General features: G+C 47.1%; 1 protein-coding gene across 2 annotated transcripts in view; it reads left to right on the forward strand.

The window, feature by feature from the left end:
* Nucleotides 1–24,009, forward strand: part of zgc:110366 (uncharacterized protein LOC550476 homolog) — a 67,407-nt gene that overhangs the window by 19,994 nt on the left and 23,404 nt on the right. For both annotated transcript variants that reach the window (XM_051933049.1, XM_051933048.1), the window contains exons 2-4: nucleotides 9,746–9,994; nucleotides 18,628–18,729; nucleotides 22,903–22,994. In XM_051933049.1, the coding sequence (XP_051789009.1) occupies nucleotides 9,746–9,994; nucleotides 18,628–18,729; nucleotides 22,903–22,994 (443 nt within the window). The remainder of the gene's footprint in view (nucleotides 1–9,745; nucleotides 9,995–18,627; nucleotides 18,730–22,902; nucleotides 22,995–24,009) is intronic.

A 24,009-nucleotide genomic window follows, 5' to 3' on the forward strand; every position in this document is an offset into this window, starting at 1 on the left:
CTTCAGTGGGATTTCGGTCTGGGCTCTGAGTGGCCACACCAGGACATTCACTTTTTTCTCCTACAGCCACTGGGTGGTCAATTTTGCTGTGTGCTTCGGGTCGTTGTCGTGTTGAGAGGTGAACATTCTGCCCATCTTCACCTTTCTGGCAGACGGTAGCAGGTTTTCCTCAAGAATTTGACGGGATTTTGCCCCGTCCATTTTTCCTTCTACCCTAACGAGAGCCCCAGGCCCCCCACGACAGGATGCTGCCCCCTCCATGCTTTACTGTAGGTATGGTGTGTTGTGGATGGTGAGCTGCATTGGTGTACCGTTTGGTATTGAGGCCAAATAGTTTGATTTTGGTCTCATCTAACCATAAGACCTTTTTCCACTTGGCATCAGAATCTTCAAGGTGCATTCTGGGAAAGCTCAAATGAGCCTTTCTTGAGAAGTGCGACCCTCCCGAACAAGCCACAATGGTGGAGGAGTGCTTTGTGAAATTGTTGTCACCTGCACACCATTAATGACCACTCTGTGCCAGAAAATCCTGTAACTCCTTCAAAGTAGCCATTGGCCTCTCTTATAAGTTTCCTCCTTGCTCTTCCATCCAGTTTGGAGGATCCAGGGAGGGTCCTAGTGGTACCAAACACTTCTTTATGATGGACTTTACTGAGCTCCTTGGGATTGATAAAGCCTTTGAGATTTTTTTTTGTCTCCATCTCCTGCCTTATGTCTGTCCACAACTCTGTCCCTGAGATCTTCTGAAAGTGGCCTGCTACCCATAGTCCGTTGTGTGCTGTCAGTGGCACTGCCAAGCTAGGGAATGATTGGACCAGGAACAACTTCAGTAATCACACTCATTACAACTGATCATAGGTGGAAGGAAGCCAGTAACCGTAATGGAAATGGGGGGCACTGACACCTGATTGAGTTTGGGGGGGGGGGGGGTGGGTTCTTTATTAATCTCAGGATTTCATGTTTTTGATTTTTTAAAATTCTTCTGAACTGTAGCTGTGATTTCATTCACTTGGATGTTAGAGATGGCATTCAGTAAGTAAAGCTGGAAAAAATATTGGGTTGTGTGTTTGCATTTAAGGCTGTAAAGCAAAAAAATGGGAATATTTCCAAGGAGGGGATTCTTTTCTATACCCACTGTATATAGTCAGCGCCTACATCCACTGTAGAGTTTTCTTTCTTTCTTTCTTTCTTTCTTTCTTTCTTTCTTTCTTTCTTTCTTTCTTTCTTTCTTTCTTTCTTTCTTTCTTTCTTTCTTACATTCTAGGTTGGTGTCAATCACCATGACAGCCCCTGGCAATCATCACAGCCAGCCTTATGGTTGGGTACACCATACTTCTCATCACTTAAGGCGCAACAACAACGTAGCCTGACGTGCACCTCTTCTAAAATGGAATAACATGTTGCATCGACCCAGACCCCTACGCCTCTGGTTGGCCAGTTTGGAGGTTCGGTGAACGTATGGAAAAGTGGAACAATGTGAGGGACAGATATGTTTCCCTGCGGAAGAAAATGTGCAACAAGAAGAGCGGTGATCCCGGAGAGTAAAAACTGTTTGCATTTTAACGGATCATTCGGTTTTCTTGCGTGCTGCAAAAACCACCAACTGCCATTCTGGAATGTGTCGGTTTAAACATGCGTACAACTTGCGGGAGCGCGCACGCACAGCTACACAGTAGGCTCAATGCAGCCATCACCGCACTATTGTAGTCCACCCAAAATGCCTGTGTCTCTCCGTCCAATTTTATATGTGCCTGGGCGGGAGACAAAGTTCACCTTTAGGACAACCCAACAGAGAGACAAACCAGTAAAATACACTGTGTATCAGTGTTACAGAGAAAGCACAAGAATGGTAAGGTAAGGGACAAAGGAAATAATAAGGCAAAAACAGGACACCCTGAGGCTAACAAATCCAATCAGCAGTCCAGGAAATTATCCACAAAGACTGAAATGACAGTCTGTGAAACTGGAAAAATCCAAAAAGATACTCAGGCTAATGAATATGACTCCACAAACCACAACCAATCTGTGATGCTCGTATCGTAGAGGCCAGCTTGGTAGGTCTGTACAGTCATTACTGTCATGTTGTTCAAGCGAAGCACGGAAAATTTGTGAGGCTGCAGCAGCCCTGACACTGAGAGTTCAGTGACGAGAACTTGATGGGAAATCTGCGTCCCCTGCATTCCTGCACTTGTGCCTTGTGTGTCCCTGAGATGTCACTTCATGCTGGGTAGACGTGATCTAAGCGTAAGAGCGATGTGGTCTCCAGTTCCAGATGAACCCTGGGCAAGGATTCCTAGAATCCTAATTGCCGTCCAAGGAGAAGTTGTGTTGTGACAGCACTGGCCTCTCCTTCTGCCAGAGAAAAGCCCTTGGCTTCTTATGATGTCCTTTTGTTCCGCGTCCCTGAAGGACATAAACGCGTCAGAAAGGTTTCTGTTTTAGTGAAGTTCTACGAAACAAGACAAGGGTGCAGTTGCTAAACTTTTGTGACTTTACCGTTCACTGCAGAAGGGTCCACCAAGCCCACTGAGACCCAACCAGCTATACCTGCCAAAAAAATCAGGCCTGGTTTTTCATTTTTTTGTGGGCTTCCTTTAGCTGTGTGTAGAGGATTTGGGGTTCATTCTGTCATTTCTTAATTAAAAAATTATATATGTTTTGTCTTTTGGATTCATCACAAACATCTATCTATCTATCTATCATATAGTGCCTTCTATCATATAGTGCCTTTTACATCTATCTATCTATCTATCTATCTATCTATCTATCTATCTATCTATCTATCTATCTATCTATCTATCTATTGTGGCACACGGCTGGGGTGGCACCCAGCCGGGATGCCCAGGAGGACAGGAGGAGGGCTCATGCCTCCTGCAGACCACGAGGGGGCGACCACCCTGGTTCCTTTGGGGGCCACGGGTGCAGGGCTTGGAAGCCCAACCCTGTAGGGGCCCGTGCTCTCCGCCAGGGGGGCGCCCCCATTCCTGAAGGACCCGGAACCCCAACACTTCCGCCACACCAGGGAGTGCTGGGGGGAAGAAGACTGGGAACACCTGGAGGGCTTCCGGGAGCATAGCCGGCACTTCCGCCACACAGGGGAGTGTCGGGAATCACCTGGCGCCCATCCAGGTAATTATAAAAGGGGCCACCTCCCTGCAGACGAGGACTGGAGTCGGGTGAGGAGTGGACAAAGTTTGAAGTCAGGAAAGAGGAGGCGGCCTGAAGAGCAGGCAGAGAGTGAGAGAGGCCTGGACTTTGGAGGAGTTTGGTGCTTGAGGCACTGGGTTGTGCACTTATGGACATTGTGTAAATATTGTGAATAAACGTGTGGTGGACTGTACAATGGTGTCCATCTGTCTGTGTCCGGGCAGCATATCACACTATCTATCTATCATATAGCGCCTTTACATCTATCTATCTATCTATCTATCTATCTATCTATCTATCTATCTATCTATCTATCTATCTATCTATCTATCTATCTATCTATCTATCTATCTATGTGTAAGCAGTGAGGACTTTTTACCTTACCAAGATGGAGATCAGGTGCCCTGTCTAGTTGCAGTTGGCAGCCATTTCAGTAAGGTCAGCCCTGACATGAAAACACAGCCCGTATTTCGGTGGAGATGTTTGCAGTTGTTTCAGGGGGTCTTTATTGTCGCATGTAATTCTTACTTGTGTGTGTTAATGGGTGCCACAGAAGAAAGTTCTGCATCCTACTGTTCCTGCCTTATAATCCGATTCTCAAAAGTTGTGCAGTCCTTGAGTGTTTTGGATACTGCGGGTGAGCCATCTTGTAGTTGACAGCACTGGGGCTTATTATATTATTTTAAAGATTCAGCTTTGCACTGGTAATGTTAACACCGGTTACATACTTAAAAATTCTTATACTGTATAAGTTCTCCATTAAATTCATGAGGTTGCGGTGGGCCGGCGCCCTGCCCAGTGATTTGTTCCTGCCTTGCGCCCTGTGCTGGCTGGGATTGGCTCCAGCAGACCCCCTGTGATCCTGTGTTAGGATATCGCGAGTTAGACAATGGATGGATGGATAAATTCATGAGGTAAAACATCCCATAATGATTTGTTTTCATGTTTTCAGTGTAGTACCGGGTGAAGAGAATTTACAGATCACCCCTCTGTGATTTTACTCGCATTTCCCAAGCTGTCCCACTCTTTTTGGAATTGGGGTTGTAGGTTGTCCTTTGGTGGCCGTGAAGTTTTTTGCTTTGTTTCCTGGAGAGCTGGACCACCTTTGTGTGGTCACTAAGTGGAAGTAAATATGCAGGCCAGCAAGACAAAGTGAAATGAAGTCTGCTTTGGGCTTGCAGGGTAGTCAGTCACTGATGAAGATGGTCACCGTTGTGTGTACAGTCTGGACCAGCCATTTAGGTGGTCAGCGATGAGACCTAAAAAAGCCCCCTCTACTGTCATTTGATGGGCTCCCCGACCCCGGTAAGTGCACAAGATGTTTTGCCTCCATTGATCATCATTTCAGGTGCTGCTGCTGCTGCATCCCTCCTGTGTGGTCCTCCCTTGAACACTTTGTATGTCATTGGTGCCACTTGAGCAGTCCCCTCACTGGCCGGTCAGTGCCCTTCAGATAGGAGAAATGTTTTTGTACCCAAACACACAAACCAGGTAGGACAGACAACACCAGAGGGGGCATCTGAGGGTAAAAAGAGGGTGGAACATTCCAGATCGTACAGCGAGGCCACCTCAAGGCTTCCCCCACAGGCGATTCTGGGAAGCCGTGAAGCGTCCGCATCATTGAGGGCACACAGAATAGGCTTAGTGAACCCTGGAAATTGGATTTCATCAATGCCAAGCAGATCCGTCTTTTCACCGCTCAGTGTTTCTGTCAAAGGAGAGCTGTGGCCGGGGCCTTTATTTTTTTTTTTTTCCCCGAAGTGGTTTCTAGGGAAACTTCATCCATTGCGGCATCTGAGAACAATTTGGTTTTAATGAGAAATGTTTCACACAGCGGTGGGAAAATGTGGACGAGAAAAGAGGGCTGCGTGATTTGGCAGTTTGACCGCCAGCATACTGAGAGTGTGTGTGTGTGTGTGTGTGTGCGCGCGCCCGCCCGCCCAACGTTGGGCCGGAGAGGTGTGACCTGTGAGACCTCCATTGCCGCTCAAGCACCCCTGTGTCCAGTAGGACAACGCCAACTACGCTAACTTTTCCAGTGCATAGAGACAGGGAGAGTTGTAGCCTGTGCCAAAGGGCATCAGGTGAACTGCAGCAACAAACATTGAACTTGTCCATTGCAGGGCACACTCGGGCACACATTATCGCTCTGTCAAGCTAGGAGGATTAAGGATGACCATTCACATCTGCTTGTTTTGAACATTGTGAGAGACGGCCGGCAGCTCAGCTCAGCCCGGCCGGGATGCCCCTGAAACGGAAGGATGGGGGCAGCAGTTATATGTGGACACTGCCTCCCCCAAAATGCTAGATGGCAGTTCCCCTGAAGTGTACCGGTACCCCGGATTCCCACAGGGCATCCTGGGACTTGGAGTGCAGCTGCTCAGCCCTGTTGGGTACCGTGGGAGCCGCCAGGGGGAGCTGTGAAAGGACAGTAGGAGTCGTACCTCATCCGAGGCACTAGGACGGAAACTCTGAAGTACTTCTGGGCTGAAGAAGAATTCAAGTCCTCCATCTGACTCATAAATACTGGCAAGTCATGTGGGGGGAAGAACAGAAGAACTCGCTGTTGAGGACCCGAGTGACTGGACCAGGCCAAGGGGACCCCCACGTAACACCTGGCTGCGGCAGATAGAGGGTCATCTCTGGAGGGTGGGACTGAACCACGTGTCTGCCTGGGAGTTACCAACCAGTGTCCCGAGCTGTTTATGTCGTGTGTTGGGTGCGGCAATGCGCTTTACCAGTGCATTCTCCCCACCCTGACCTGACCCGGCCTGGACCCCAGGAACGGGGACCTGACTTGCACACCCCACTTACAGAGACACAGTTACACAACTGATTAAATCAATAAGAGAGTGGCATATTAAATGAAAAATAGAAGGTAGAATAAAACTAAATACCAAACCATAACAATCCCTCCCCTTATTACCAGCCGGCGACGACACATTAAACCCATAAATGACAACAAGCACTATAAACATGACGGATTCCAAAGCACAATCCAAATGTAGCAGCAGCAGATAATGTTTGGAGAGTGGAAAAATCTGCTGAACGGTTCACTGAGAGGAATGTAAGGTTTGTCCTACCAGTTTCCAGTAGCAGTACAGGAGGAGGTGATTGGGGAGCGCTCCCTCAGATGAAGACATCTCCAATCCACAACTCACACGAACAGGTGGGCACGAGACGGACCATATATCCAAACAGGAACAGTAATCCACAATTAACCACCAGAAATCCAAACAGGTGTAAACAGCAACGGATTAGACAGACAAAAAAAAAAATAACAGTTCCCCGTCCGTCTAGCTGGTTCTTCCATTTAAACGGCTCGCCTTCTTTCCAGCTGCATCCGCATCCTCCGCTGTCGTCCAATAGAGCAACACCCTCAGGGCAGCTGGGATATGCAGTCCTTTACTCCGTAGCACTGCTATAATTTCACAAAGTGAATCATTACCCGTGAATGAGACGCACGATTCTCATTGATTTGATTCACAAACAGATTTATTACTCACAAATGAGGCCCACAATTCTTGTTCATTTGATTCGCAAACTGACACATTACATGCTAATGAGATACGTAATTCTCATTGATTCTATTTGCAAAATCATACATTACCCGGGAAAGAGGTGGACAATTCTCATTTCATTTGATTCCCGAACTGAATTTTTTCCTCGCTAGCAAACCACACGATCCTCACTCATTTGATTTACAACCTGAATCAGTTTTACGCACTAATGAGATGCACAGTTCTCGTTGATTTGATTCGCAGACCGATTTGTTACATACGAATAAGGAGCAAGATTCTCGTTCATTTGAATCGCAAACAGATTTATTACTCACAAATGAAACACACAATTCATTTTCATTTGATTCTCAAACCGACTCATTACCTGCTCACAAGATGCGTAATTCTCATCGATTCTATTTGCAAAACGATACATTACCCGTGAATGAGGTGGACGATTCTCATTTGATTCCCAAACTGAATTATTTCCCGCTAGCAAACCACACGATCCCCACTCATTTGATTTACAACCTGAATCAGTTTTACGCACTAATGTGATGCACAGTTCTCATTGATTTGATTTGCATACCGATTTTTTACATAAGAATAAAGAGTAAGATTCCCGTTCATTTGATTCTCAGAATTATTACCCGCTAACGAACCACATGATTCTCCTTTATTTGAGTCGCAAACAGATTGTTTACCACGAGCGAGACACACAATTCATTTTCATTTGATTCGCAAACTGAATCATTACCTGCTCACAAGATGCGTAATTCTCATTGATTTTATTTACAAAATGATACATTACCCGGGAAAGAGGTGGACGATTCTTGTTCCTCTGATTATCAAACTGGATCATTACCTGCTAACAAGACCTGGAGATTCTCATTCCTTTGATATAGAAATTGCATAATCATCCATGAATGAGACACACAGTTATCATCCAAATGGATTCATTACCCACGAACGAGATGCACGATTCTTATTCGATTCGCAAACAGATTCATTACCTGTGAACAAGGCACACGATTCTCATTTATTTGATTATAAACTGATTTATTACTCACGAACAAGACGTAAGATTCTCGTTCATGTAATTCTCAGACTGAATTATTACCCACTAACAAGCCCCACGATTCTCATTCGTTTCTTTCGTAAACCGGATCATTACCCACAAACGAGATGCACGATTCTCATTCATGTGATTCACAAACTGAATCACTACCTGCAAATGAGCCGCACAATTCTCATTCATTTTATTCACAAATCGATTCATTACCCGTGAATTAGGTGTAAGGCTCTCGTTCATTTCATTTGCAGACTGAATCATTACCCAAGAACAAGTCACATGATTCTCGTTCACTTGTGATCCTTAAAATGTAATTGTGTGTTTTCACCATGCTGTTATGCACCATGTGCTTTCAAACAGGTCAATATTAAAGAATATGAATTATCAGCATGTTTAATATTTACAATAATGTGTGAATTTCGAGATTATATATTCCCACCAACCAAACAAGATTTTCCTTTACTGCTGCCAGCCTTGGATCGTATTGATGAATCAGATAAAACGACTCTCTTGAATGCTGTGAATAAACGTCTGCTGATGCCTCAGTGTGGGATCATCGGGTCTTTCAACGTCATACACCCTCCTCCGGGTCACCCCACCAGCGTGTGTCCAGACGGCTAGCTACTCCCACTCCATGGCTCTCCTCTCCTGAGCCGCTGCCACCTTGAGGCTCTCTCTGACACTTCGATGGAGCTGCGGATGGCTCTCCTCTTCCTCTCTCCTCTAAAGGGCTTTGACCAGACAAGGGGCCACAAGTCCCCTGCACCTGACTTCCACTGGGAGACACCTAGCTGTCCGTCCCGACTGCTGACAGATGCCGACCAGTTCCACGTACTCGGAGAACTTCCTTTCGATGGCTTCGTCCAAATGAGTACAGTAGTTTGAACAAATCGAATCGGCGACGTGAATCAACATGCCCACCACTCGTGGGGTGACTGCCGCTGAAAGCTGTGGTGGACTGGAGCTTCTAAATGAATGTAGTGCCTTTCATGCTTGCTTTGTATCGGCGCTCCACTTAGAGACACCAGCGTTTTCAGGCTCAGTGCAGAGGGCACCTTTCATGGCGCAAGCAGATTTTCAGCCAACCTTAATGGAGTTTCGTCTTTGGCCACCTCTACCAGTGTAGAAGGTGGATGGATTTGACAAAATGTAAGAAAAATAAATAAATAAAGCAACTTCTCCTTTGGTAGGATGGTCGGTGCCTTTGAGGCTGTCATGTGTAGACGCACACGCGTGGCCTGTCTGTTCCCCCCGTGATCACACGCCTGCATTCCCACCCTGGGCTACTCCTGAAAGTATGGATGACATGTGCTTGCAGTGTGCGTGTCTGTCAGTGTGTGTGTGCGTGTGCGTGTACATCAGTGAGAGTGTGAGCCGCGTGCATTAACCACAATAAAGGGTGGGATTGTGCCTTGTGACGCAATGCCACCACAAGGACTGGCACAGCAAGCTTGTGGAATGTGTTTGGGCCTTTAATTGTGTGTGTGTGTGTGTGATCATGCATTGACATCAAAGTTGGCATCCACAAAATTTGTAGTTTAATATTAAGACCCCACCCCGATCCTGCCAAAATAAGTGCAGACCTCCAAATTAACAGGTCTGAACCAAGGAGCAGGCCCAGCCCCAGACTCTAGTTACAGGCCGAGTGCCTCTGCTCCATTTGTGTGAGCATTGCTCGTTGTCTCAAAGTGTCCCACCAGCGGTGCCTATGACGAATACTTGGCACCGCCTACCTTGTCCGCATCACCAACGACAAAGGTCGGCCCTGGTCATGTAATCGGACGTCCTCCAGGCAACATGGATGTGACATCTCCTCCGACTAACAGCCATGTATTGAGGTATCGGCTTAACAGTTTAACATACACAACGAGCCCACACGTGTTCTCCCAGGCCGCTTTTTCCCACCCGCCCAGACACATGTCCACACCTCACAGCTTCAGGACGTGTTTTGTGCACCTTGTTTTATTATTTTCGGATACCCAAATGCTAACCCACTCGATTTATTTCCCTGTACTCCTCCCTCCAGGCACATCTCACCAAGGAGGCTACTCCCACCGAGCTGTCGTCTACGCCTTAAGAGAATGCGGGATTCGCCATATCGACACAGCCAAGCGCTACGGCTGCGAGTCCGACCTGCAGGAGGCCATCCGTGAGAGTGGCATCGAGCGGCAGGAGCTGTGGATCACGTCCAAGCTGTGGATCACGGACTACGGGTACCAGACCACCAAGCAGGCCTGCCTGGAGTCGTGCAGAAGACTGGGAGTCGACTACTTAGGTGCGGGTTTTTATTTCTCTGCCAGGCAATGTGGTGATGGATGGCGGTGGCACAGGGTGCACAGAGACACCTGGGGGGGGGTTGGGAGTCCTCGCCACCTTGCGCCAATTCAGAAGCAAAGGGGGGGCTGTTCTAACCTCACTGGGCTTTAGAGTGACACCTCGATCCATCATTTTTTTTTTTATATTATATAGCGCCTTTAACAGAATGCCCCATCACAAGGGTTCTCTTCTGGGGTGGACTCCGTGTTTCAACTAAAGCTGGCACGCATGAATGTTTAATCCTCCACCAACACAATTTCTCTTTCTTTTTTGGCCCACAAGTGGACAGGAAGAGCCTGTGATGTGACCCTCTGTCAGTGGCGCACTGAGTCAGTGCACTTTGTGGAGGAAGGAAAGGGTGACGTCACTGGTGAGGGGGAAAAAATGACAATGGCGAGGACCTTCGTTGCGAGTTGTCCTGCATTCCTCAGACATTACTGGTGGTGCATTGTTTTTTGCCGACAGGAAACAAAAACAGGAGGCGTCGGGGGGGGGATGTTGGTAATGGGGGTTGGCACATTTCTGTTAGGCTGGCAATTCCCTGGCAGTTGAGTTCTGCACGAGATTAAAGTCACTGAGAAAATTATTAGGAACACCTGGGCACCTGCTTCCCCGATCAGCCAATCAAGTGACGGCAACAGCAGCACAGGGCATACAGTCCTGCAGTTATGCAGGTCAGGAGCTTCAGTGCACGTTTACATCAGGCACCAGAATGGCGGAATAAAAAGAATGTCATGTGGCATGATTGTCGGTGCCAGACAGGCTGGTCTGCTGCTCTCCTGGGATTTTCATGCACGACATTCTCTGGAGTTTATTCTGCTTCGCCCATGTAGTAGTGAAACAGGACAAAACTTTAAAAATCAATAAAAACATTAAAAAAAATGTAATAATTTGTATTGAGAAGAATTTATATTGATAGCTTGATAGACAAAATTTTTGGTTTTGCTATCAGGGGTGAGAATGTAGCTGTGATCTCTTTGCCAAAAATGTAAACAGTTGGCAAGGTGTCTCTGGCCAAGCAGAAGGTAGGTACACTCCAAAATCAAACGTTGGCACTATGTCTGATCGTGTTCATCTCTGACGAGAGAGCGTCCCCCGCGTGGGGAGAAGAGCATGTGGCCAATGAGCAGGTACCCTTTAAAACACACGTAGCACTGATCTCTCTCTCTCAAAAACGTCCAGCGTTACTCTTTAACAATCTGTAGATGGTAATGTCAGCTGAACAAACGGGTATCGCTAGCTAAACGGAGGCAAGGTGCGCTCCAACACGTGGCGAGAGGTACAGCGACTTGAACGGAGGAGTGAGGAGGGTCCCGCCCAACTCCCTACTCCTGAGGTCCCGCCTCCCCCTCCTCGTCGCCTGTAGACTGTTTCTCAGGTTTGCACAAATAAATTGGTGCCGACAACCGAACTGGGATACTTAGCGTGATGAGAGAAGTCGCAAAAGATAGATACATGTAAAGGCACTATATAATTGATAAATAGACAGGTGTAAAGTCACTGTATAATACTAGCTGTCCCCTGCGTCTCACCCGTAGTATCCAAACACCCAAGGACTGCACAACTTTTGAGAAACGGATTTAAGGGCAGGAACAGTAGGATGCAGAACTTTCTTCTGTGGCACCCATTAACACACACAAGTAAGAATTACATGCGACAATAAAGACCCCCTGAAACAACTGCAAACATCTCCACCGAAATACGGGCTGTGTTTTCATGTCAGGCCTGACCTTACTGAAATGGCTGCCAACTATAGCTAGACAGGGCACCTGATCTCCATCTTGGTAAGGTACAAAGTCCTCACTGCTTACAGATAGATAGATAGATGTAAAGACACTATATAACATACTAGCCATCCCCTGCTATTAGTTCTGCCTGCGTATTAGTGAAACAGGACAGTGAGGAGGGCCCTGCCCGGCTCCCAACTCCTGATGTCACGCCCCCCTCTCCTCAGCCCCGCCCCTGCTCTCGGATTAGTGCGAATATCTCGCTCCTGCAAGGTACAAAGTCCTCACTGCTTATAGACAGATAGATAGATAGACAGATAGATAGGTGTGAAAGGCACTTTTTAGATAGATGTAAAGGCACTACATAATAGATAGATGTAAAGGCACTATATAATAGACAGATAAATAGATGTAAAGACACTATATAATAGATAGATAGATGTAAAGGCACTATATAATAGACAGATAGATAGATAGATGTAAATGCACTATATAATAGACAGATAGATAGATAGATGTAAAGGCACTATATAATAGATAGATAGATGTAAAGGCACTATATAATAGATAGATAGATAGATAGATAGATGTAAAGGCACTATATAATAGATAGACAGATAGATAGATAGATGTAAAGGCACTATATAATAGATAGACAGATAGATAGATAGATAGATAGATAGATAGATAGATAGATAGATAGATAGATAGATGTAAAGGCACTATATAATAGACAGATAGATAGATAGATGTAAAGGCACTATATAATAGATGTAAAGGCACTATATAATAGACAGATAGATAGATGTAAAGGCACTATATAATACACAGATAGATAGATAGATGTAAAGGCACTATATAATAGATAGATAGATGTAAAGGCACTATATAATACACAGATAGATGTAAAGGCACTATATAATAGATAGATGTAAAGGCACTATATAATAGACAGATAGATAGATAGATGTAAAGGCACTATATAATAGATAGATAGATAGATGTAAAGGCACTATATAATAGACAGATAGATAGATAGATGTAAAGGCACTATATAATAGATAGATAGATGTAAAGGCACTATATAATATGCTAGCCGTCCCCCGTGGCTCCGCCCACGTATTAGTGAAACAGGACAGTGAGGAGGGCCCTGCCAGGCTCCCAACTCCTGATGTCCCGCCCCCCTTCCTCAGTCCCGCCCCCACTCTCTTAGATTAGTGTGAATATCTCGCTCCTGCACGAGAACTGTGATTCTTAGTGCAAAAATCAACCAGAATGTTCAAGCAAATTATAGAAGAAAACCCAATCTAAATCTGTTAAGTAGCTCTCTCATGAAAAACCGACAGACAGACATTAGATTTTATATATATACTGTATATATATATGTCTTATATATAAAGTTCTATGTGTGGAAGTGTGTGTGTCTGTCCGGCCCGGAAGTGAGAGGTGGAGTCAGGGTGAGGGCTCCGCCTCCGAGGAAACAGAAAACTCACTTAGCTGCTAATAACACAAGCGAGGTCAGCACGTCAGCAAAACGACACCTCAGAAGAAAGACAGTCGCTTAGCTGCTAACATCGACTAAACGGTGTCTCTTTTACTTTTTCTCTCGCCGCTAATATACAAGCGAGGCGAGTACGTCGGCAAAACGAATCCTCCTAGGAGAGAGAGACGCTCAGAGGAGTTCCTTTCAATTACCTGACATCTCTACATTTCAATTTATCTTCTGACAATTTCAACAGTTTCTTGGACCCCAGGCTTTTTACAGCACGGCCTTACACAGCTAGTGTATATCTCTCTATTATAAAAGAAAATCTTGAGATGAGCTTATTGCCAAGAGATTTTTTCAAGCCCCCCCAGTACCCCCCTCTGCTGTAACTGTTACTTCAGGCCAGGTTTCTTGCTGTCTTAAGAGGATGGTCCTATTGTCCTTATCTTCTTGTCTTTCCTTCAGCCACTGCACTCAAGGGGTTCCCTGCCAGGGTCCTGTTGTCGGAGGTGCTGGTGGGCATCCTGCCTTCGCTCATTTGACTTTCTCATTCCCCGTTCTGGTAAATGCCACCTGCCCCAGGGATTGAGGTTGATAAACCAGCGAGAGTCCCGGGAGTTGACGTCCCCCCGGAGAGCTGGTGGAGGTGTGGCCAGATTGGAGGAGCACAGTGGTCCCAGAACCAAAAAAAAAAAAAAAAAGGTGATGTCAGGGGAGCCACATTTAGAATTGAGTAGGACTCTGTGTCCAGGATGTGATGCAAGTGGAATGGGAAGTGTGAGGAAGTTGGGATTTAGACTGGGGGGGTGGGGGTTAGTGGGGCAGCTGTGCAAACAGTCACTTGTCAGAGTGCACCGAGAGGGCCTGGGCGCCGCTTCCGCTGTTTATGTGCTCCCATTTCACATTGTTGTACTGGGACTTGGGCGCATGCTGGTGTCAGATAAGAGGGTGAAGTGAAAGGAAGAGGCGGGATAAACACACACAAAAAAAAATAAATAAATAGAGAAGAGAGTGGGCCTTTAGGTGACACTGGCAGTAAGACCCCACGTGATCCTAGCTGTTGTGGCTGTGATGGCTTAGGCCGTGACCCACCTAAAATAAGCAAACCACTCGGCATCACTGAACTCGAAGGAGGACACTCCTATGGGAAACCACAGGGTGGATGCCATGCTGGTGAAGCGAGCCGAGTTCACCTCCTCGTGGCACAGTGGAGTGTGTGACGAGCTGATTGAAAGCCATGCCCACCTGTCCCCTCCTGCCGTGCCGCATGACACCACACCTATTAAACTAGAACAGGGGTGTCTGTCTCCGATCCCAGCTGGGCCACTGAGACTGCAGGTTTCCCTTCCTGCCTGCCACATTCTTAAATCAGGGTCCGATTTCTGCGGTTCATCAACTTCATTTTAACTGACTTGTTTGTTTGTTTGTTTGTTTTTTTTAAAGATTCCGTCCTCTGAATTGCTATTCCCCCCATAAATGGCAGCCAACCAAAAAATGAGACGTGACGCGACCTGCTAAGTCCACCCAGTTTCTTCATTCAAGTCGATTCTTGTTGTTAATGAAACCCGGTGGTGCTCTCCTTCAGATAGATAGATAGTGTAGTCGGCAGGATTAGATAGATAGATAGATAGATAGATACTTTATTAATCCATCCATCCATTTTCCAACCCGCTGAATCTGAACACAGGGTCACGGGGGTCTGCTGGAGCCAATCCCAGCCAACACAGGGCACAAGGCAGGAACCAATCCCGGGCAGGGTGCCAACCCACCACAGGACACACACAAACACACCCACACACCAAGCATACACTAGGGCCAATTTAGAATCGCCAATCCACCTAAGCTGCATGTCTTTGGACTGTGGGAGGAAACCCACGCAGACACGGGGAGAACATGCAAACTCCACACAGGGAGGACCCGGGAAGCGAACCCAGCTCCCCAGGTCTCCTAACTGCGAGGCAGCAGCGCTACCCACTGCGCCACCGTGCCGCCCTACTTTATTAATCCCAAGGGGAAATTCACGTACTCCAGCAGCAGCATACTGATAAAGAACAATATGAAATTAAAGAGTGATAACAATGCAGGTATACAGACCAACAATAACTTTGAATAATGTTAACATTTACCCCCCCGGGTGGAATTGAAGAGTCTGCGGCATTTCCAGAGCTGTCACTTTTTACTTTCTTGTTTACAAAGTATCGGGAAGGTATTGGAATCATCCAAAAATTCGACTTCGAGATTTCAATGAATCTCGATGTTTTAGATCTCCCTGAGTCTGATTTACTTTCTCATAGGGAAGGTACTGTAATCGTCCAAAAATTTGATTTTGATGAAATCTGACATGTTAGTCCAAAAATCCCATGATATCGGCGCCTGACCCAACACAGACTGACACCGGAGGCACATTTATAAAAATAAATAAACTTTTATTTTCTTCAACACAAAATAAATTCTTCTTCTTTCCTCCACTCCTCTCTGGAAGCTTTGTCTCCCTCCTCCTGACTCTGGCTCTTTTTATAACACCCCCGGATGGGCTCCAGGTGCTCGTTGGCCTGTGTGGATAGCGCTTTGAGTACTGAGAAAAGCGCTATATAAATGTAATGAATTATTATTATTATTATTACTTCCGGCAGCGGCAGAAATCCCACCCATGAGGGCAGTTGTTGCAGCACCCCCTGGTGGCACCCTTGGATCCTAACAGGGCTGTAACCAACTCCAACTCCCGTGAAGCCCTGCAGGAATCCAAAGCACCGCTAACACAGGGAAGGTATTGTGCAGCCCATGTCTGTTCCCCCGGACCATATAAAGAAGGGGCGTCCCAGCCAGGCATGGGCCACGGACGTCCGCCACAGTGTGTGTGTGTAAACACGATAACTTGAGTACACTTTCACTTCGGTCAACCAAGTATTGGGTACAAAACGTAGATTCCTATCAACTTTTCAGCTATTCCCACTAACCGGAAGTGGTACTTTACCTTTTATTCTTGCAGCTGCAATTCAACTTTACTTTTATAACAATTGTTCAATGTATTATTAATTTGATCAGATTTGTAGTTGATGGTTCTTTAATGTACATGATATAAAAATATAATCCTTGTCTTGTGGTTTAAAGAGAAGAGGCGAGGGGCAGAAAGACTTTCAGGTGAGATGAAGAGGGGCCGCAGGTGGTGCATGAGTGGCTGTACACGTGACTCTACAGGAACGCCATGAAGAATAAAGGTACACTTTTCGGACCCCTTGGCTGCAGTAAATTACGGAAAAGAAGTGTACGGTTCTCATTTAACTGTTTTGTTATCCCATCATTGTCTGGCCGCTAATTAAGGGGGGAAAATAAAACAATAAAGGGGTCTGTGCCATAAACAGCAGGTCTATTAAAATGAAAGCAAAAGATGGCATGGTCACTGATTAGGGAGAGATTGTCACACACGCGGGCGGCACTAGTGGCGCAGTGGGTAGCGCTGCTGCCTCGCAGTTAGGAGACCCGTCTGAGTTCGCTTCACGGGTCCTCCCTGTGGAGTCTGCATGTTCTCCCCGTGTCTGCGTGGGTTTCCTCCCACAGTCCAAAGACAAGCAGGTTAGGTGGACTGGCGATTCTAAATTGTCCCTAGTGTGTGCTTGGTGTGTGTGTGTGTGCCCTGTGGTGGGCTGGCGCCCTGCCCATGGCTTGTTTCCTGCCTTGCGCCCTGTGTTGGCTGGGATTGGCTCCAGCAGACCCCCGTGACCCTGTAGTTAGGATATAGCGGGTTGGATAATGAATGGATGGATGGATGTCACACGCGCACGCATGGGAGGCAGTCTAAGGGCTCAACTGGGGGCAACGGGTCGACGAAAGGTACGAATGCCTCCTCCACAGACCACCAGAAGGAAAGCCCAGCTAAGACCCCACCCATTTTCCGGTGCTTCGACACGACCTCCTTTTACCGCCTGAGGATCCCACCCTTTCCCGTCCTGCACCTATAAACCCAGAGCACCCCAACCTCGTGGTCAGTCGCTAATCGTGACTCCGTCTTTAATGGCTACTCAGTTTCATTCATTTTTGTTTGCTGTCAACAATATATGGGGTTGACCCCCACCCCCCCCCACCAAACCTTTCTCTGTTTGCTCTGTGTTTTCCACAACAGTTAGCATGAAGAGCTGCAGCCACTGCGGCCCCCCCAGGATTGAAGGACTGGAGCATTAATAACGAGGACAAGAGCACGGTGGGCCCACAGAGCGGTTTGTGTCTGCTCTTCTTCTGTGTTTCCGTACCACCGCCATTTTGAAATGCTGTGCTGTGTGCGTTCACTAAACTCCTGATGTAAGCAGTTTGTTATTAGGAAATAATAAAGGAGAACAAGAACACAAACATTGGAGTGGGGAAAAACCAAAGGGAAGCTGACAGTCAAAAGGGATGAGCTAAGAAGGCTTCTCCATTTTATAAAAATCTGAAAATCAAAGGGCCGATGCAGAAATTTAAACAGCTTTACGCCACTCAGGCCGATGCTTGGCATTGCACATGGGGGTCTTGGGCAGGAAACGCGTCTCATGAACTTTCCCAACACGCAGTTGTTGTGCAGATGTTGCTTGCATTGGCCGTCTGGAACCCCCCCTTCTGAGCGACGCCACAGTGCAGAGGCCATTTTGACAGACTTGAACAGTCGGTGGCCCCGCTCTGTGAGTTTGGGTGACTGACTGACCCCGTAGATTTGGTTACAAAAGAGAGGGGTTGGGAGCAAGCGCTTATAGCCACACCCACCTCACCATGAGCCCCCTAGATTGGGACCCGATTATAACGGGTGTCACCTCAGCACCACCCTGGAACAGTGGGAGGTTTTGTTTCTTTTTATAGTGGCTGAGGTGCCAGTCCTGCCACCAAACCCCTGAGTTTTCCCTGTAAATTGGAGGACCTCCTTGCAGGGCTGATCCAGAGTAACGTCATACCCACGACAAAGCAATTGCAGGCTTTAAGGGCCTCACTCAAGACCCCAACAGAGTAGAGTTAGTGATTCAAACTGACGCAGATCCCCACCCTCAGAGCCACCGCTCCGCTCCACAATAAGGAGAACCCATCAAAAACTGCAGAAGACTTTGCTGGACAGTCGAGTCGTCCCAGAAGATCTCGCTTATCCATTGTTGCCCTCTCCTGCTAAATGGATCTTAGGCTGGCGACGTCCGGTAACATTTGACCCTAAAGACGACTCGCTTAAGGGTTTTAGAGTTGTGCTTCCTTCCTGGGCTGTAGCTACACGCTGGTAACTCCACTTTCTGGGGCCTGAGCTCCCTCAGACGCTTGGATGTTGTCACCTACTCAGTCAGCCAGTAAAAAGGGGTCCCAAGACATCTGATGATCTGAGTGGCTGCTCCACTAGACTCACCTCCGGACTCTTCTTGTTCTCCTCAGATCTGTACCTGATCCACTGGCCAGACGGACGGTCGCCGACTACGTCCAGCCAAGAGATACGAGCTGAAACGTGGAGGGCGATGGAGGAGCTGTATGATGAGGGTATGTAGCAGCGCCAGCTGTGGTGCCCAGCACTGCTGGACCAGTCCGGGGTGAAGGGAAAGCTGGATGAAACAATGCAGTGACGGGGGAACGTTTTTGAACGGCCGTCTGGGCCTTTTGTCAGGTGGGTTGGGGGTTTGCACCGTTGGGGTTGTCAAGGATTTGCACTGGTGTTCAGTGGCCATCACCTGCCCTTTGTTATTTCGTGTTTGCCAGTATTGGGTTGCTAGGAAGTGCAAATGGCATATGGCAGAAACATATGCACTGCATTTGTCATTCCAACAGATGGCACATCACAAACATTAAAACTGCTTTTATGAATCCCATAATAAATGGCCTATAACAGAAACATATGCATTGCATTTATCATTCCAACAGATGGCACACCACAAACATTAACACACCTTTTATGAATCCCATAACAAATGGCATATAACAGAGACATATACAGTGCATGTGTCATTCCAACAGATGGCACATCAGACATTAACACTACTTTTATGAATCCTATAACAAATGGCCTATAACAGAAACATATGCATTGCGTTTTTCATTCCAACAGATGGCACACCACAAACATTAACACAGCTTTTATGAATCCCATAACAAATGGCATATAACAGAGACATATACATTACTTTACAGTACAGTACAATTTATTTTTTTGTATAGCCCAAAATCACACAGAAGTGCCACAATGGGCTTTAACAGGCCCTGCCTCTTGACAGCCCTCCAGCCTTGAGTCTCTAAGAAGACAAGAAAAAACTCCCAAAAAAAACCCTTGTAGGGAAAAAATGGAAGAAACCTTGGGAAAGGCAGTTCAAAGAGAGACCCCTTTCCAGGTAGGTTGGGCGTGCAGTGGGTGTCAGAATGAAGGGGGTCAATACAATACAATACACAGAACGGAACAAATCCTCAATACAGTATAAAAATAAAAATTTTAGAAGTACGGAGTAGAATTTAACAGTAGATGATATCACATAATATGATTTGTCATTCCAACCGATTGCACATCACAGACATTATCACTGCTTTTACAAATCCCATACCAAATGGCACATAACAGAGATGCATGGTGCACTGCAGACATTAAAGCTGAGGTCTACGTTGGTTACTTCAATTTCATCTTCTCTGATAGAGAGAGCACAGCCAGTGTATACTGAAAATAAGAGAGGAAATCACAAAAATAGGATAGGACTGTTTAAAGGCACGTTTTGTGACCAGGCAGCCAAAATTCATAAGATACAGCCAGAAGTGATCAAGAAGCAAAATCTTCCCTGTCCATTGTAACATTTGAACGTCAAAGAGAAAACACACACTTGAGTCAGGGATGACAGCCCGATCTCCACCGTAACTCCCACAAACCTGAATCGGATGAATCCCGTTTGGCATGATGTGTCTGCCCCTTTTGGGTCTGTGTCAGTTAAGGTCTCATCAAGGGCTACGCCAAGGAGCTCCCTTGGCAGGGCGGCATTCAGAATACCATCGGCCTGCCCATTCTTCCTGGTCTCACTGCTGATTCCTCGCACCTCCCAGCTCGGCCAGTGGCCCCCCAGTTTGTTTCCGTGCCCTCCCAGATGTGAGGTGGATGTCTTATTTTTTGCTGTGGCACCCACCCTGCTTTGGTCTCCATGGAGATCCCTCCTATAATTTGAGTGGCTTTAATTACAGTGCAGCCTGCCGAATGTTCTGCAGCTCCCAGTTGTTCTTGCCAAGTCTGAGCCTGCGGAGCAGACGGCTTTTCTTCTGCACACTTTTTGTTTTTTTTATATATGAAGACTTACTGCTCAATTCGGTTACAAACAAGAGAGCTGCTCCTCATGACATCTTGTGGCACCACCACGTGTCAAATGGCCCCTGCGGTGTGCTTCGTGCTGCTTGTGTCTCTGTGGCCTTTGAATGCACCCTGACACCCCCTGATCACCCCTGACTTGCACCAGGGAGGGGATTACAGCTTTGGGGCGCTCAGTGAGAGAAGTAAGGAATGGCACAGCGGAGCAGGGCTCTCATTTATAAAACCTGGCATAGACTCAAGTGTAAAAATACGTTTACGCCAAAAACCGAAAACCTGCCGTACACACATTTCTGTGCAATCACAATCATCTTGTAAATGTGCGTACGTGAAGGCGCCTCAAAGCCCACCTGCTTGGCACCCTGAAGCAGCCCCGTATGGACTGTGCTGATCAGGCGGTGCCAGTATGGAGCCCACCCTATTTCTTAGCTTAGCGCTTGAATTGTTTTTTTTATCTCAAGTGAAAATGACCCTTACAGTGAGGTGGGAGTTAATTAGTTTTCGAACTTAATTTTGTAAAACTTGACTTGCTTGTATGGAATATTATTTGATTTTAATAAATTCAATAAAACTAAAAAAGTGAGAAAATGCCCGTACACTGATGGATGCGTTTTAATGCACATCTCCGATGATTGTCGTACATCTGTGTAACTAAGGTTTAGAGAGTAAGATTGGCTTAAAATATCGTCTAATCACAGCCACTCAAAACACGTGACGTTAACGGGGGGCCGTCAAATAGCAGCTTACTGAAGTTACTTCAGCTCTCCTGTTGAGCTCCACTGAATCGATTCGTGTCATTCACTGAAAAGAACAAACGGTTGGCGAATCGCTTATGTCGTGTTGGAGGGAAACGTGAAACGATGTGTCGTCAAACTGCCATTTTAAGTTTTACTAACGAAAGGAAACAATCAGAGCCATCCAGAGTTGATGGTACCCCACTATCTGCTCCTTTGGGCGAGGAGGAACAGGATGAGCACTGCCAGAGCCTACAAAATGACCTCCAGTGGGCAGGCAGGCCAAACAATCAGAAACAGATGTCATGAGGGTGGCCCGAGGGTCCAACATCCTCTAGTGGGCACCGTGGTGCTCGATTGGCATTTGCTATATAATACCAGAATTGGCGCCCTGTGCTTTTCACAGATGAGAGCACATGGGACAGACGTGAAAGGGTCTGGAGAAGCCGTGGAGAACGTTATGCTGCGTGTAACCTCCTTCAGCATGAGCTGTTTGGTGGGGGGGTCAGTGATGGTATATCTGGGGAGGCATATCCATGGGGGGGGACACACAGACCTCTACAAGCTAGACAACGGTGGGCACCTTGACTGCCATTAGGTATCGGGATGAAATCCTTGGACCCATTGTCAGACCCTACCCGGCCTCATGTGGCGAGAGGATGAAGGAATTGATACCATTGATTTTCCAAACCCCCCCACGCTCACTCGCCTGACCTCAATCCAATAGAACACCTCTGGGTGGGACATTATATTTTGGTCCATCCGATGCCTCGGCCTGTCCAGGAGCCAGACCTGGGAGGAGATCCTCCAGGACACCATCTGTCGTCTCATTAGGACGTTGTCAGGCATGGGGTGGGATGGGGTGTGGAGTTTCGGCCAGATGGACTCGCCTGCCACATCATTTTGTTCCCTTTGATTTTCAGGGTGTCCCTCTGTCGGTTGACCATTTCCATCCTTTCGTTCCTCACACATCACCACGTCAGTCCATAGCAGTAGAGACGGCCAGCAGGGTTTCTTTTCCCTGATGTGTTTTCGAAACGTTCCTTAAATGTTGTGAGGTACTGAAACCTGTTAAATTAACAAGACGCTTGACCACGAAAGCACCCAAACCTCAAAGATCAATCTGCTGACTTTTCTTCACCGTAAAGTCGAAAATAAACCGGCGTACAAGTTAAAGCACCGGCGGCTTCATCTGATCACTAAAGCGAAAAAGCCATTTACGGTTGGCGAGACTCTTAATTTGTCCAGCAGCGGAGAGAAGTTTGCCAGTGAATGTTGAGGGAATTCCACCGCCCGATAACACAATTAGACGTCGTCCATCAAAAGCAAGTGCTGCTCACGTCTACTAACAGTGAAGACTAGCTGTGTCCAGCACTGAACCCCATATTCATAAGGTGGCGGGTCAGAGACCAACTCGACCATCCCGTTCTTGGCTTAAATCACATGATGAATGTAAACCGCCTGCATGATGATGAGTGCGTAGCGCGGATGGCCGATGTTATTCTCGTGTGCATGCTGATGTATTTTTTTGTGTGGATGGGTGGGGGGGTCATCGAGTCCAAAGTACGCACAATTGCATATTTTCTGAAATGTTGAAAAGTCATGCACTATACCACGCCGTGTTGTTGTCCTCGTCTTTTTCTGCAGGGGTCTGCCGGGCAATCGGGGTCAGCAACTTCCTCATTTCTCATCTGGAGCAGCTCAAGGAGGACTGCAGTATTGTGCCACACGTCAATCAGGTAGGTCCTGCTCACCACTTCGACACGAGCGCCACCTCGAAGGCCTCACGCAGTATGCCCTTGACTACGGAGAGCCGCCCCTGTATCGCGTTTTGTGGATCTTCTAGTGGGAGATTTTCAACACCGTGCGGCGTATTCAAGACATCACCACGAATTTCAACTGTCCTGACAGATTTCTCTTGAATAATAAATGTGTCGTATGTCAACAAAAACGGAGCCACTGGTAGCCGATTCGCTTCATATGCAGACAGACGGCCTGACGGACAGACAGACAGACAGACAGGACTATTGCAGTAGGTGCTTTTTTGGGAGGCGTTTTCCTTTAAATCCCCCACTTTCTGCTTGTTTGTCTGGCTGACTGGATCAAGAAACCAAAATCATGGACACCCCCCCCCCCCTAAAAAAAAAATGTTGGGCATTGAGCCGCTTTGAGTGATTAGGAGCCTTGTGATTTTATTCTTTTTGGTCCCCCACAGTGCTTGAGAAGAGCCCCCCAGTGGCGTGGCGTCCGGAAGTAGTAAGCACACACTGAAGAGCTTTTGTCCTTCGGCTTGGCAGCCGGTATGTCACTTTCTTGGGCTTCTCTTCTTCTCTGCCAGCGAGATGGCACCTCTCACCTACCTTTCACATCTAGTGCTGGCCAAATTGGGGGTGGTAAACAAATGCGTGCAGTGGGCTTAACGTGGCTTTGTTTCCGACTGGAAGCTTAAGAGGAACAAGGCGGCCAGTGTTGTGCGTAGTGGAGGGGGTGGAGGTGGTCTGTGACTAACGGGGTCATCCTGGTCAACATTTTGGCACTTGGAACTTTGTGTTCCGTGTGGCCATTTGCCAGGCACTGGGCGCCATGCAAACAAGGATTGTGTTAACCATAACTGGGCAGACTGGTATTCCGCTGCACATCCTGAATGTGTTGAGCCGGTGAGTTAAAATGTTTGGGTACTGCCCACCTGCTGGGGCTGCTAACGGAGACGACTCTGACCGATTTCAGACATGCAGTCGCCACGGAGACACCAGT

This window comes from Erpetoichthys calabaricus, chromosome 10, assembly GCF_900747795.2.
Source record: "Erpetoichthys calabaricus chromosome 10, fErpCal1.3, whole genome shotgun sequence".
Taxonomy (NCBI): domain Eukaryota; kingdom Metazoa; phylum Chordata; class Cladistia; order Polypteriformes; family Polypteridae; genus Erpetoichthys; species Erpetoichthys calabaricus.